Here is a 17,159-nt window from a genome sequence, read left to right as displayed (position 1 = left end):
GTTGTTTTTTTTTTTATTTTTAAACAAGTTATTTTTCCCATTTCACTTCACCAATTTAAACTATTTTGTGTATGTCCATTACATGAAATCCAAATAAAAATTCATTTAAATTACAGGATGTAATGCAACAAAATAGGAAAAATGCCAAGGGGGATGAATACTTTTGCAAGGCACTGTATATAAAAAAGAACCTAGGCAATGACATCATATTCTTGCATTTTCTACAGAACTGCCAGATGACCTGAGGGTGGAAGGCAACGTCTGTTCACCCATGAACAGGAACTGGCCATTGTCAATCTAGTGTTGGCAAACAACACCATCCGCCTACATCAATTACGAGAGCAAATCATCGCAGATCACATAACATTCAATAATATCAACTGTGTCAGTATGTCGACACTCTGCCGCATCTTGCATCAATACCAACTTACGATGAAGCAGCTGTACAGCGTTCCATTTGAGAGGAACAGCGTTAGAGTGAAAGACCTTCACAATGACTATGTGCAAGTAAGTGTCACTGTATTATACTGTAATACAATATAGTGGCAATAGATTGTGTCCTTTTGGCACTGCATAGATACATTCAGACAAAGCAGTATGTGACCTAGGCAGGTGCCCCCATTCTGGGGTTGGGGGGAGGTGGTTGTCTGTGGGGGCACCTGCCTTACCTGTAGCTTGTAGTTTTGACTGAATGTGTCTGACCCAACCCACCCCCATCCTTGTGTGAAAATGTAGACATTGTAGTCCTGTGTTTTGAGTTACACCATATTCACGGTACGGTGTATGCATTTTCAGTTACAGAGTCCTGGACTTTGACGCAGCTGCACAGCCTCATGAGTTCATTTTCATTGATGAAGCTGGATTCAATCTAGCTAAAACCAGGCGTCGGGGCCGAAATGTTATAGGACAAAGAATGTCCCTGGGCAGTGCAAGGGAAATATCCCCTTGTGTGCCGCCATCTGCAAGGAATTCTCCATCACCATGCCACCCTAGGTCCCTACAATACTGCACACATAATCATATTTCTGGATGCACTACATAATGCAGTTGTACAGGACGGACCAGAGCAACCTAGGTTTGTGGTTATCTGGGATAATGTTAGTTTCCACCGGGCTGCTCTGGTCAGGGACTGATTCACCAACCACAATAACTTCACAGTTGTATACTTGCGATGTGTACTCCCCATTTCTCAATCCGATTGAGGAATTATTTTCGGCTTGGCGTTGGAAGGTGTATGACCGCCAACCACATGCCCACCTGCCTCCTCTGCAGGCAATGGAAGAGGTATGCGAAGACAGAAGTGGGGTAAGTCCAGGGTTGGAAAGGCAATATTTTTCCCATTGCCTAGCCATGGATGACATTGCTTGTGATGTGGATGAGGTGATGTGGGCAGACCCTAACAGAAGGCAGGATCCATAACCATCCACCCCATCCTTTACAATCCCTTACAATACTATTTTTTGTTTACCATTGCACTGTAATTTTACTGTAATTAATTTTGTTTCTTTGAGTTTACAGTAACATATTGTTTTATTACTGTACTGTAATTCAATTTTCCTTTGTGCTTTTTTGTTGTTGTAAAAACCTGCAATGGCAAAAAAAATAAGCTGGATATTTTTTTTCTGAAGCCTTTCTAGTTTTGTGTTCATTGAAATGTGAGTAGATGTACTGTACTGGAACAGTCTTTCACAGAAGCCTGTATGAGAAAATTAAAAAGGAATACAACGTATTAAAGACAGCAGTCTTTTGTATAAAGTACATCAGTGTGTTGTTGCTGCTTTGAAAGAGTCATTCAAATGGTGCATGTGTGTATCATTTTGTTACAAAAATGCCATTTTGAAAAAGGATTGTTAGGTTTTGATTGCAGAGTTTCATTTTGACATAGAAGTGAGATGTTTATCTCCAAGTGTTGTGTCTTATTTGGCTTGTGTGTAGAGTTTTGACTCAATGAGCCAAATTCCGCAACAAGTGTGTAAGTAATCGCAAAATACTGTAATGTGCGCTCATAAACTGAGGAGGAACAAAGGAGGATGACACCAATCATCTCTGTCACCACACACACACCATCAACCCTTAAGCCCAAACATACATTTCTCGCCATTCTCAATGATGTCTTTTATAACTTTAGAAAGGGAAATTAAGTGTGTGTGTGTGTGTGTGTCTGTTCGTGTGTGTGCGTGTATGTGTGTGACAAGCCTCAGCTCGCGTAAGGAGCTTTGTGAAGGAGATGAGAGTTCAGCTGACAGTGGCTGAGGATTATCTGAAAGCATAGAAACAGCCATAAAGAGAGAGAGAGTGTGTGTGTGTGTGTGTTTGTGCATGTGTGTAAATTGTAAAGAGCCATTTCCCTCAACAGGGACCATCAAAGTTCTTAGCTTTTATCTTTAATTATTTGGGGAAAGTGACTCCCAGTACACACTCAGCCCTGTCGAGAACATTCATAAAATAAAATAAATTCTTGTCAGATACAGATGTATGGTCTGCCTCACTGATGATGCATAACAACATGCTTACCTAGAATCCTTAGTTGCTACACCCATTTTTGCACTAATACATTTATGATATACAGTATACCCATTGATAATTGAAGAATACAAGTTATAAATGCCTCATGAGCTTAGTTCATGTGTCATACCCTATCAGAACCCAAAATAGAAGTTTGTTTTACTCCACTGTTTGTAGATAATGTAGATGTTAAGAAACCTTGTGTAGCCTCAATACATGGTTAAAACTATAATATTGATATCATGGATGGCCAGTCCTTGAATCCATGCACTGTAAAAATAATCCTCTTTGGATCAACCTGAAAAGATTACTTGAACTGGTTACAGGTAAATAAGTTATGTATTCTCTGTTGAAAAATATTATATTTGTTGAAACCAAATATAGGATTTAATGACACTGTTTTATTTGATTATTACCTAACCTATATTTCAAGTTGCAACCTATTATACCCATTAAATATCAAAAACAAACTAATATTTCATGTAAATACGAACAATTTTTTTATCTTGTTCCAAGTGTCATTTTTTTTATTTGGAATGACCTATCCACATTTCTTCAATTGGGTTACAAGCAATTACCTAAATTCCCTGTAAATCAATACATTTAATTGGTTGAATAACATATTCTTTTCACAATACTTTCACATTTAGTAGCCACAAAATCATATCCAAGCATTTACTACCTTAACATAGTAACCTTATATCTTATTACAGACGCTGGCAGTTTTTGTTTGAATAACGAATAGACCACATTAACTGGAATTCACTCTCACGGGTGGGCAAAAATAACAAACTAAAAGCCGTGCCCACAATAAGCCACACGTTCAACGCTTTTACATTGCCCACCCGTAGCTTCAGAAAGGAATATTAAGTGTGTGTTTGTGTTTGGGGGCTGTGATATACTACATTATACAGTCCTGGCCTCATCCCAGCAGTGACCTGTCTCTCCTCTGGTGTATATTAGCTAGTACTTCATCTTCCAACATACTTTGCCAATTACTGCCTCAAAAGGTCAAAGGGTCATGGAGCACATCACCAACTCATAAATCTGACAGTAATGAAAGTAGAGAAATGAGCATACTGGCACACGGACACACACACAAACACACACAACCACAATGACTGCAGGGATAGTAAAAGACCTCCAACCAATTATTTTCTGAATATGTGAATGTGCTGGACACTGTGTTATCACGTAAAATCATTTTGTTCTCTGGGTGACATTTCCTGTCTAGTTATAGCCTCTCAGTGTGGAAGTCCATAAATATTTCAAATACAAAGGGGTCACTTTATTCAAAAGATACCTTATGCGCTTATATGTTTTCTTTCAAATGACATAAATTAGAGTTATACCAACTGGGGTCATTTTTACCCCAGAGTCATTTTTTTGATCACAGCCCAAAAGTGGTTAATTATCATTAATCCAAATGTTCATGACTTTGTCATTACGTCTAAATAATTGTTTAGTGGTTTGGTATCAATCTAGACTTATATTTGCATTGGGGTCATTTTTGACCCCAGCCAAAAAACAAATTCTTTCGATATTCATGTAAGAGATAGGACCATTTTCTGAAAACAGATTTCTTTGGAGACATTACAAGTTACCCATACCACCAGAGGGAGCTACCTTCTGAATGTCTGAGTGCTGTGTTGGTGTGTATCTTCTGAAAAAAAATCAACACCCTCAAATATTCTGTATGTGCAATTTATGGTATTTTGGTTTCTATAACATTTGCTTTGAAATGACTTTGAGGCCCAAATAAATAAAACATACGCATCCTGCCATAGGCCCTACCACTCCCAGTGTTTCACTAGCAGCACTGCTAATGCTGTCTTTGGGTAAGTAAATAAAGAAAACTAAGCCATATTTTACCCATATGTTTGGTCATTGTGTCTCAATGGAATATCACGTTTTGTCAATAAAATAAAGAATATTTGAAATGTTGGTGTAATGTCACTTATATACATTTTTTTCTAAAAACGAAATGACACTACAATTAAATGATGGTAAATCAGCTTTTTAGTACTAATGTGGATTATACTTTATAAAAAAGCTGTTTTACAGAATATGCTAAATAACTGTCCTTTTTTTAATTAACAGTCTGTTTTGGTAAGATTTTTTTTCTGATTAGAATATTTACATATCTAATGATGGTTTGATAAGAATTAAGTTGATATTTTGCTATTACTGTTGTTTTTTCAAATAGTTTATTCTTTGGGTCAAATTGACCCCAATTGGTAATCAATATACTGTATGTAAAATATGTTGGTAGTTTGAGGGTTAAAGGCCCACGACAGCAAAAATCCAAGTATCCATTACCATACTAATTTTGTATTTGTTTTTATTTGTATTTATTATGAATCACCGTTAGCTGCTGCCTCTTCCTGGGGTCCAGCAAAATTAAAGCAGTTAATTAATTTTTTTAAACTTAAGTGTGTGCCTTCAGGCCCCTACTCTTCTACCACAATAACATTTTACTTCTCGCATGTGTTACTTGATGTGGAATAGAGTTCCATGTAGTTATGGCTCTATGTAGTACTGTGTTCTGGACTTAGGGACTGTGAAGAAACCTCTGGTGGCATGTCTTGTTGGGTATGCATAGGTGTCTGAGCTGTGTGCCAGCAGCTCAAACAGACAGCTTGGTGCATTACACATGTCAATACCTCTCACAAAAACAAGTAGTGATGAAGAGAATATCTCCTCCACTTTTAGCCAGGAGAGATTGACAAGCATATTATTAATATTAACTCTCTGTGTACATCCAAGGGCCAGCTGTGCTACCCTGTTCTGAGACCATTGCAATTTTCCTAATTCCTTCTTTGTGGCACCTGACCACATGACTGAACAGTAGTCATGGACTACTGTTAGGACCTGCCTTGATAGTGCTGTTAAGAATATAGAACAGTGCTATATTATGGACAGACTTCTCCCCATCTTAGCTATGGATGTATTAATATGTTTTGACCATGACAGTTTACAATCCATGGTTACTCCAAGCAGTTTTGTCTCCTCAGTTTTGCTCAATTACCACAATATTCATTGCAATATTTAGTTGACGTGTGGGGTTTAGTAGTGTTTAGTGAATGATTTGTCCCAAATACAATGCTTTTAGTTTTTGAAATATTTAAGACTAACTTATTCCTTGCCACCCATTCTGAAACTAACTGTAGCTCTTTGTTAAGTGTTGCAGTCATTTCAGTCGTTGTGGTAGCTGACGTGTATAGTGTTGAATCATCTGCATACCTAGACACACTGGCTTTACCCAAGTAAGGGGCCTAGACAGCTGCCCTGGGGAATTCCTGATTCTACCTGGATTTTGTCAGGGTACTCAGCACACCCCTAACTAATGCATCCGTTTTCTGGATGCATGCAGTGTTCTATAGATGTTACGGCCAGCTCACATTGAGCCCGACCCGAGTTAAGCATGCGTAAAGTGAACGTAATTCCCTTTTTGTGCACTTCCTTTCTATGCGTATTCTGACCTAGAACTTTAGCATAAGAATAGCATGCAATTCAACCACAATTTATTGTTAGTTCCTTTGGTATAGCCTACATTATCATTCCATTTAATTGCACAGTTATACTTACCTTAATTTGCTTCCTTTGTAAACGGCGTAACGGCTGTGTGGTTGTTGCTAAGGATCATTAGTAACGGTTGATAATATATAAAATATATATAGGCTAATTCAATAGATATGGAGCAGAGCGCAGACCAAGCTGTAACAGTTTGAACCCAACACATGGTGCAATATTTGGCCTCGTCATCATACAGTTCAATGGTTAGTACAGGCAATAGATGAGGGTATAGCCTACTACTGTACACTATTCTCCCTATTATACACTGATCAAAAACATAAACGCAACATGCAAAAGATTTTACTGAGTTACAGTTCATATAAAATGAATTAGGAACTAATCTATGGAATTCACATGACTGGGAATACAGATATGCATCTGTTGGTCAAAGATACCTTAAATAAAAGTAGGGGCGTGGATCAGAAAACCAGTTAGTATCTGGTGTGACCACCATTTTCCTCATGCAGCGTAACACATCTCCTTCCCATAGAGTTGATCAGGCTGATGATTGTGGCCTGTGGAATGTTGTGCCACTCCTCTTCAATGACTTTGCAAGTCACAAAACCTTAAAAAACAACATTAAAAAAATAAAATAACAGTAGTGAGGCTATATACAGTAGTGAGGCTATAAGAGTAGCGATGCTATATATAGGCACCGGTTATTCGGGCTGATTGAGGTAGTATAATTTGCAAATAAATTCATAAAAAATCCTACAATGTGATTTTCTGGATTTTTTCCCCTCATTTTGTCTGTCATATTTGAAGTGTACCTATGATGAAAATTATAGGCCTCTCTCATCTTTTTAAGTGGGAGAACTTGCACAATTGGTGGCTGACTAAATACTTTTTTGCCCCACTGTACATGTAGATATGGTTAAAGGGACTATGCATATATGATGAACAGAGAGTAGCAGTAACATAAAAGAGGGGTTGGCAGGTGGTGGGTGGCGGGACACAATGCAGATAGCCAGGTTAGCCAATGTGCAGGGGAACTGGTTGGTCGGGCCAATTGAGGTAGTATGTACATGAATGTATAGTTAAAGTTACTATACATATATGATAAACAGAGCGTAGCAGCAGCGTAAAAGAGGGGTTGGGGGGCACACAATGCAAATAGTCTGGGTAGCCATTTGATTACCTGTTCAGGAGTCTTATGGCTTGGGGATCAAATCTGAAGACTTTTTTCCTAGACTTGGCACTTCGGTACCGCTTGCCATGCGGCAGTAGAGAGAACAGTCTATGACTGAGGTGGCTGGGATCTTTGACAATTCTTAGGGCCTTCCTCTGACACCGCCTGGTGTAGAGGTCCTGGATGGCAGGCAGCTTAGCCCCAGTGATGTACTGGGCCGTACCCATTACCCTCTGTAGTGCTTTGCGGTCGGAAGCCGAGAAATTTCCGTACCAGGCAGTGACGCAACCAGGATGCTCTCGATGTTGCAGCTGTTGAACCTTTCGAGGATCTGAAGCCCCATGCCAAATCTTTTTAGTTTCCTGAGGGGGAATAGGCTTTGTCATGCCCTCTTCACGACTGTCTTGGTGTTTTTGGACCATTCTAGTTTGTTGGTGATGTGAACACCAAGGAACTTGAAGCTCTCAACCTGCTCCACTACAGCCCCGTCGATGAGAATGGGGGCGTGCTCGGTCCTCCTTTTCCTGTTGTCCACAATCACCTCTTTAGTCTTGGTTACGTTGAGGGATAGGTTTTTATTCTGGCCAGATGTCTGACCTCCTCCCTATAGGCTGTCTCGTCGTTGTCGGTGATCAGGCCTACCACTGTTGTGTCGTCTGCAAACTTAATGATGGTGTTGGAGTCGTGCCTGGCCATGCAATCATGGGTGAACAGGGAGTACAGGAGGGGACTGAGCACGCGCCCCTGAGGGGCTCCAGGGTTTGAGGATCAGTGTGGCAGATGTGTTGCTACCTACCCTCACCACCTGGGGGTGGCCCATCAGGAAGTCCAGGATCCAGTTGCAGAGGGAGGTGTTTAGTCCCAGGAGCCTTAGCTTAGTGATGAGCATTGAGGGTACTATGGTGTTGAACACTGATCTGTAGTCAATGAATAGCATTCTCACATGTCCAGGTGGGAAAGGGCAGTGTGGGGTGCAATAGAGATTGTATCATCTGTGGATCTGTTTGAGCAGTATGCACATTGGAGTGGGTCTAGGGTTTCTGGGATAGTGCTGTTGATGTGACCCATTACCTGCCTTTGAAAGCACTTCATGGCTACAGACGTGAGTGCTACGGGTCTGTAGTCATTTAGGCAGGTTGCCTTCGTGTTCTTGGGCACAGGGACTATGGTGGTCTGCTTGAAACATGTTGGTATTACAGACTATTACAGACTCAGGGACATGTTGAAAATGTCAGTTAAGACACCTGCCAGTTGGTCAGCATATGCCTGGAGCACATGCCCTGAGCAATCTCTGTCAAATCGGTTGTTGATCTTTGCTAGTCAACCATTTTCAGGTTTTGCCATAGATTTTCAAGTTGATTTAAGTCACAACTGTAACTCAGGAACATTCACTGTCTTGGTAAGGAACTACAGTGTAGATTTGGCCTTGTGTTTTAGGTTATTGTCCTGCTGAAAGGTGAATTCATCTACCAGTGTCTGGTGGAAAGCAGACTGAACCAGGTTTTCCTCTAAGCCTGTGCTTTCCATTCAGTTTTTTTCCCTGAAAAACTCCCCAGTCCTTAACGATTACAAGCATACCCATAGCATGATTCAGCCACCACTATACTTTAAACTATTTAGAGTGGTACTCAGTAATGTGTTGCATTGGATTTGCCCCAGACATAACACGTTGCATTTGAAAACCTCCATAGTCTTTGTAGTTTATTCTGTTTTTGAAATTCACTAATCGACTGAGTGTAGGGGGTACGGAGATAAAGTAGACATTCAAAATCATGTTAAAGACTTTTCCTAAGTCTGAATCGGGCCCCATGAGCTATCTCAACATGAGACTAGCCTACACTCTCACTCTTTCTCTTTCCCTCTCTTTTTCTGATTCACTGCCTTTTATTTTCCTCTCGTTCTCCCTCTCTCTCTGTCTCTCTCTCCTCTCTTTCATTTCCCCCCCTCACCCTTCACTCTCTCTCTCTCCCCTGTCTCTCTCCATCTCGCTTTCTCTCCCTCCCCATCTCTCTCTACCCTCTCTCTTTTTCTTTCCCTTTTCCCCTCATTTTCATCTCTTCTTCCTCTGTCTATTTTTGGTCCTTCATTCTCGACCACCTGCAAACCGTCTAATTAGCTCACATCTGTTACTGCGTCGTTCATCTAATCACACACACACACACACACACACACACACACACACACACACACACACACACACACACACACACACACACACACAGACACAAACACAAACACAAACACACCCATCTCAGCAGCGCTGCACACGCCTGGCTCCCCTCCATTCTTCTATCCTTCCATCCCACTAAAATCTCAGTAATATATCTGCATTGCTTGTAAGTACACACATTCACACACACACCGCACACACACACACACTAAAACACACATACGCTCTGGCATACACATAGGAAGAAAGCAGACAGCAGCAATCTTGATCTTCAAATGCCTCTCGCTCTCTGTTAATGACTAGTATAGTATCATCGAGTCTTACTGCAAACGCCACAGTAATTACACCCAAGTTATTTTCTCAAGTAACTCTGCATTGGAGTCAGCTGTAATTCACTGGAAATATGTTTTTTAAGCATACAGTAGGCTTGTCTTTGTACATTAGATATGCTTTACAATGATTATGATAGTGGTGGTGATGACACTGATGTTGATTAAGATGATGATCATGAGGACAATGATGACGATGATGATGACAGTGATGATTAAGATGATGATCATGATGACAATGATGATGATTAAGATGATGATGACAATGATGATAATGATTAAGATGATGATTATGATGATTAAGATGGTGATGATGATGATGATGATTAAGATGATGATGATCATGATGGCAATGATGATGACGATGATCATGGTGACAATGATGATCATGATTAAGATGATGATGATGATCATGATGACGATGATGATTAAGATGATGATGACAATGAGGATGATTATGAAGATGATGATTATGATGATGATTCCGATGATAATTATAATAACGACAACAATGATAATGATGATGTCTGTGTGTTTTTCTCTCATCAGGTCTCCGCAGCAGTTACTCCTGCAGTGTATGTAGTGTGATGTTGAACTCCATTGAACAGTACCATGCTCACCTCCAGGGCTCCAAGCACCAGAACAAGTATGTTGATAACACTAACTATGGCTCACGAAAGAGAGAGAGAGAGAGCAGGTGAGAGAGAGAGGAGGGAGAGAGAGCATGACAGAGAGACAGATTATGGGTGTGCAAACTGTGAACAGGACTTCAGCACAGTCATTTCCAGAGACGGAATCAGTTGCACTCGGTCTCTTCTGCATGGAATCTATTGACTTTGGTTCCAATATGGGTAGCCTATATGACAACAGCCATATATTTCTCATTACATCGGAAATAAAGTTGAGTAAAAATTCTACCACCATCTGCAGTCAAATAATTAACTTAGTTCATTAATCAACAATTGAACCATAGCTGGCTAGCTGTCTGTACTTCTCAGAACAAATACACATAAATTAATTTTGTTGACAAAACCAGAGAGGAAGAGGCAAAGTGAGAGGGTCCACTGTGCACGCCGAGAAACTTGAAGCTTTGTGTGATATGGCAACTAGAGGTGTGTAGATCACTGAGAGAGTATATGACAGGACTTCAGTACACACACACACACACACACCGGACACTATCTGTAACAGAGGTTTATATATCACTGTAAGAGGAGATGACAGGGGTGGCAGGACTTTCACCTTTACTCTGTGTGTCTGCTAATCACCACTCAGTACAGCTGATTTACACTGTCGAGAGAGAGCGAGAGAGAGAGGTATTTGAGAGAGCGAAATGTGTGAGAGAGAGAGCGAGAGATGTAAGGGAGAAAGATATGTAAGAGAGAGAGAGAAATGGGACGTGAAAGAGAGAGAGAGAGAGAGGGAGATGGGACTGAAAGAGAGAGAGATGGGAATGAAAGAGAGAGAGAGGTAAGTGAGAGAGAGCGAGATGTGAGAGAGAGCGATGTAAGAGAGATGGGAAGTGAAAGAGAGAGAGAGAGAAAAAGAGAGATGGGAAGTAACAGAGATAGAGATGGGAATGAAAGAGAGAGAGAGAGAGATGGAAAGTAACAGAGATAGAGATGGGAATGAAAGAGAGAGAGAGAGAGATGGGAAGTGAAAGAGATAGAGATGGGAATGAAAGAGAGAGAGAGAGAGATGGGAAGTAACAGAGATAGAGATGGGAATGAAAGTGAGAGAGAGAGAGAAAGAGAGATGGGAAGTAACAGAGAGAGATGGGAATGAAAGAGAGAGAGAGAGCGAAAGAGATGGGAAGTGAAAGAGAGAGAGAGAGATGGGAATGAACGACAGAGAGAGAGAGAGAGAGAGTGAAAGAGATGGGAATGAAAGAGAGAGAGAGAGATGGGAAGTGAGAGAGCGCTAGAGCGAAATGGGAAGTAAGAGAGAGAGAGAGATAGATGGGAAGTAAGAGAGAGAGATTGCAAGACAGAGGGAGACAGAGAGTTAGGACTGTCACGTATAACCATGTAACCAGCGATTATGGATGAAGAATATGAATAAAACAAAATGGGCATCAGAACCGTTCTAATACATTCATTTTGTTGTATTTTTATGTAAATATATCTAATATACCCAATAGCAGTAGTGTACATTTGTAAACATGCAAAAAAATATGATACCATCTCTGCTGACAGTAACATTTAGTGCTAGTGTTAACCCTGTATTTATCCTCGCTAATGTTATCGCTACTTGTTCGCTACTTGTTCTTAAAACTGCATTGTTGGTTAATGGCTTGTAAATAAGCATTTCACTGTAAGGTCTACCTGTTGTATTCAGCGCATGTAACAAAGGCTAGCAAACAGAATATATACACTGTCGTTCAAAAGTTTGGGGTCGCTTAGAAATTTCAACATTAACAATGTCTACACTGTATTTCTGATCAATTTTATGTTATTTTAATGGACCAAGAAAGAAAAAAAATCAAAAACAAGGACATTTCTAAGTGACCACACATTTGTGAATGGTAGTGTATGTGTGCAAAAGATGCATGATAGACTTGTTTACTGCAGGCAACACAAAGCTGTGCTACTGCTGCTGCTGGAAGCTGCGCAGCAGACAGAGATAAGAGAAAAAAGCAGCCTTTTTTTTGCAATTTATTTTCTGTTATAACGGTGAATGTGGACATTTACCTGACAAACATCCATAACCGAATATTCCAGGACCATCACAGCCCTACAGAGAGACAGACAGAAAGAGAGAAGGGGGAAGGGAGGGAGGATAGAAGTGCGTGAAGATAAAGAGGAGATTTAATGTGGACAGAGGTAAGCACCCCATTGCTGACTGAGGTAAGGTTTCAGTGCTTCAAAGGTGGTAAGGGTGAATAAGAGAGAAGATGGAGGGATAGAGGGGTGCAGGGGGAAGAGGGATAAAGAATGGAGTGAGAGAGAGAACCAAGGGATGGGGGATAGAGGGATATAACAGAAGAGGGTTAGCTGTGAGGCCACTGAATCAGCTAGACTCAGTGTCAGCTCAAAGTAAAGTTGGACTTATGTGGAGTTGAATGTGCAAGACTAAGTCCTCAGAGAGAGAGAGAGAGAGAGAGTGTGTGTAAGAGATGGAAAAAGACTGATGGAGCAGGACAGGGAGATTTAGGAAAAAGGGAGAGAGTGGGGAGGGTGTGAAACAAAGTGATGGAAAGGGGTAGTTATGGCAGCGTTTACCAAACTTGGTCCTTGGAACCTCAAGGGGTGCATGCTTTGGTTTTTGCACAAACACTACACAGCTGATTCAAAAAATCTAAGCTTGATGACGAGTTGATTATTTGAATCAGCTGTGTAGTGCTGGGGCAAAAAACAAAAGGTGCACCCCTTGGGGTCCAGAGGACCGATTTTGTGAAACGCTGAGTTATGGAGACGAGAGAGAGAGATGTATGAAGCAGACTGGGTGTATGTATTTAAGGCTGTGTTTATTGATAAGGTGTCAAAAGAGTCATCTCCAGTTACTGTAAAGATGTTTATCTGTGTGCGCACCTGTATCGATTCCCCAGGGAATCCTGGAACAAGACAGGAGGTTCCATCTCACTAGCCACATATTGGCCCATCGCTTCCCAAATAACTGATTAACCGCTGAGGCTGTGTGTGTATGTGCGTTTGTGTGTGTATGTGTGAGTGTGCATGCGTGTGTGTGTCTTCCTGCATCACAGCACATCAGTGTGCATCTATTCTAGCAGAGTATAGTCAGAGGGCAGAGAATTATGTGATTGCAAATAATGCCCCTGTCTCAACCTATTGTGCTACATAGTTTGTGAGCTGTCACATAACACACACAGAGAGAGAGAAAGAGAGAGAGAGAGAGAGAGAGAGACACAAAGCAGAGGTTTATCACTGAAGCTCAACTTTGTTCCATGGGGAAGGCTTCTCATTTAAGCAGAGAAAGAATGCTGAGTGAGTGTATGTGTATGTTTGTATGTGTGAGTGTGTGTTTGTGTAAGTGTGTCAGATTGATGGGCTTCCAGACTTTTAGGCAGGACATTTTAAGCGAGTGTTCCTCTCCCTCAGGAGTAAGCTATCTAATATAGTACACAGAGTGTTTAGCTACTGAGAGAGAGAATGTGTGCATGTGGTGTTTGTGTGTGTGTGTGTGTGTGTGTGTGTGTGTGTTTGTGTGTGTGTGTGTGTGTGTGTGTGTGTGTGTGTGTGTGTGTGTGTGTGTGTGTGTGTGTGTGTGTGTGTGTGTGTGTGTGTGTGTGTGTGTGTGCATGCGTGCGTGCGTGTGTGTGTGCATGCATGTGTGTCGGTGTATGTGTGTGTGACAAGCCTCAGCTCGCGTAAGGAGCTTTGTGGAGGAGATGAGAGTTCAGCTGACAGTGGCTGAGGATTATCTGAAAGCATAGAAACAGCCTTAAAGAGAGAGTGTGTGTGTGTGCGTGCATGCGTGAGTGTGTGTGTAAATTGTAAAGAGCCATTTCCCTCAACAGGGACCATCAAAGTTCTTAGCTTTTATCTTTAATTATTTGGGGAAAGTGACTCCCAGTACACACTCAGCCCTGTCGAGAACATTCATATTATAAAACAAAAAATATGTATCTTCAGATACAGATGTATGGTCTGCCTCACTGATGATGCATAATAAATATAAAAGCTAGAATTCTTAGTTGCTACATCCATTTTTGCACTAATACATTTATGATATACAGTGCATTCGGAAAGTATTCAGACCCCTTCAATTTTTCCACATTTGTGACTCGTTTAAAAAAACTAGGCATATGTCATGTGTCACTACTTCAGGAGAGCCTTTTTTTTATCAAAAGGTGTTTTGGGGGGGGCAGAAATGCCTTCTGTATCAAGTGAACTTTCATGTGCCTTAATAACAAACTTATATGTCATCTGTAAATACGAATACAATTGTTAAATTACGAGCCTAGTTGGTTCAGTCTAATGAAAACGACAGCAAGCCATGATTGGTAGAGATAATGAATGGGCTGGACATGCCGAGAGATGAGTTCGGATTGATCTGCCATGTAGCATGCTTCTGTCTATTTGAGCTTGTAGGTAATCCTTTCTAACGCAACTTTTTTTGAACAATATCCCATAGTAGAACTGCATAAGTGTTGCTCTGGAGTAAGATAGCTAAGGGGATCTTCAAACTATGGGCAACCATGGCATCCGTGTCAGAGAGGTAGAAACGTCCATCCATGTATACTCTAGCTAGGTACATTTCAGATATTACACGTTTCTAATTTTGTAAGAAAGTAATTTTCATTTCAAGTGTATTTTTAGCTAGCTAGCTAACGTTAGCTGACTGGGTCGCTAGCTAATGTTACGTGTATGATCTGTGTCGTAATCTGTGTAGTAATAGTATTTGTATCTCAGAGCCATTTGCTTTGCTAGTTATAGCCTAATATTAACTATCTAACATTGAACCTGGTTGGTTAGCTACCTGCATATTGATTCGGGGTAGTAAAGTCACGAGTTGGGATTATGCTTCATTGTTTAGCTAGCTAGCTACATGGCTTAACAGAAGACTCCACCAAGTAAGTAATAATTTCAATAGCATGCTAGAAGAGACTGTCTACCACGTGGTTTGGGATATGTTCCGCATTGCGTCAAACAACAACATTGACGAATACGCTGATTCGGTGAGCGAGTTTATTAGCAAGTGCATTGGCGATGTCGTGCCCACAGCAACTATTAAAACATTCCCAAACCAAAAACCGTGGATTGATGGCAGCATTCAATCAAAACTGAAAGCGCAAACCACTGCTTTTAACCAGGGCAAGGTGACCGGAAACATGAACGAATACAAACAGTGTAGCTATTAGAGGTTGACCGATTAATCTGAATGGCCAATTAATTAGGGCCGATTTCAAGTTTTCATAACAATCGGAAATCGGTAATTGTGGACGCCGATTTTGCAGATTTTTTTGTATTTATTTTTTTACACCTTTATTTAACTAGGCAAGTCAGTTTAACTAGGCAAGTTAGTCTTATTTTAATGACGGCCTAGGAACGGTGGGTTAACTGCCTTGTGCAGGGGCAGAACGACAGATTTTGACCTTGTCAGCTCAGGGATTCAATCTTGCAACCTTACGATTAACTAGTCCAACGCTCTTACCACCTGCCTCACGAGGAGCCCGCCTGTTATGCGAATGCAGTTAGAAGCCAAGGTAAGTTGCTAGCTAGCATTAAACGTAATCAATCATAATCACTAGTTATAACTATACATGGTTGATGATATTACTAGTTTATCTAGCGTGTCCTGCGTTGCATATAATCAATGCAGTGTGTATTCGCGAAAAAGGACTGTCGTTGCTCCAACGTGTACCTAACCATAAACACCAATGCCTTTCTTAAAATAAAAAAATGTAAATACACAGAAGTATATTATTTTAAACCTGCATATTTAGCTAAAATAAATCCAGGTTAGCAGGCAATATTAACCAGGTGAAATTGTGTCACTTCTCTTGTGTTCATTGCACGCAGAGTCAGGGTATACGCAACAGTTTGGGCCGCCTGGCTCATTGCGAACTAATTTGCCAGAATTTTACATAATTATGACATGACATTGAAGGTTGTGCAATGTAACAGGAATATTTAGACTGATGGATGCCACCCGTTAGATAAAATACGGAATGATGATAGTTTCCGAATTCTACCATATTAATGACCTAAGGCTCGCATTTCTGTGTGTTACTATGTTATAATTAAGTCTATGATTTGATAGAGCAGTCTGACTGAGCGATGGTAGGCACCAGCAGGCTCATAAGCATTCATTCAAACAGCACTTTCGTGCGTTTTGCCATGAGCTCTGCTGTTTATGACTTCAAGCCTATCAACTCCCGAGATTAGGCTGGTGTAACGATGTGATGTGAAATGGCTTGCTCGTTAGCGGAGTGCGAGCTAATAGCGTTTCAAACGTCACTCGCTCTGAGACTTAGTTGTTCCCCTTGCTCTGCATTGGTAACGCTGCTTCGAGGGTGGCTGTTGGCGTTGTGATCCTGGTTCCAGCACAGGTAGGAGCGAGGTAAGGTACGGAAGCTATACTGTTACACTGGCAATACTAAAGTGCCTATAATAACATCCAATAGTCAAAGGTACAGTGGGGAGAACAAGTATTTGAAACACTGGTGAGGGATCAGCCCAGAACTACACGGCAGGACCTGGTCAATGACCTGAAGAGAGCTGGGACCACAGTCTCAAAGAAAACCATTTGTAACACACTACGCCGTCATGAATTACAATCCTGCAGCGCACGCAAGGTCCCCCTGCTCAAGCCAGCGCATGTCCAGGCCCGTCTGAAGTTTGCCAATGACCATCTGGATGATCCAGAGGAGGAATGGGAGAAGGTCATGTGGTCTGATGAGACAAAAATAGAGCTAGGATGAGTACAACCCCAAGAACAACATCCCAACCGTGAAGCATGGAGGTGGAAACATCATTGTTTGGGGATG

At 41.0% G+C, this 17,159-nt stretch overlaps 1 protein-coding gene across 1 annotated transcript in view; it reads left to right on the top strand.

The window, feature by feature from the left end:
* The window catches only part of LOC109898896 (zinc finger matrin-type protein 4), a 160,861-nt gene that overhangs the window by 126,780 nt on the left and 16,922 nt on the right, over nt 1-17,159 (top strand). The window contains exon 6 of the mRNA XM_031835476.1: nt 10,259-10,355. Within this exon, the coding sequence (XP_031691336.1) occupies nt 10,259-10,355 (97 nt within the window). The remainder of the gene's footprint in view (nt 1-10,258; nt 10,356-17,159) is intronic.

This window comes from Oncorhynchus kisutch, linkage group LG11 (assembly GCF_002021735.2).
Source record: "Oncorhynchus kisutch isolate 150728-3 linkage group LG11, Okis_V2, whole genome shotgun sequence".
Classification (NCBI taxonomy): Eukaryota; Metazoa; Chordata; class Actinopteri; order Salmoniformes; family Salmonidae; genus Oncorhynchus; species Oncorhynchus kisutch.
This window is presented reverse-complemented; position numbering and strand designations above follow the sequence as displayed.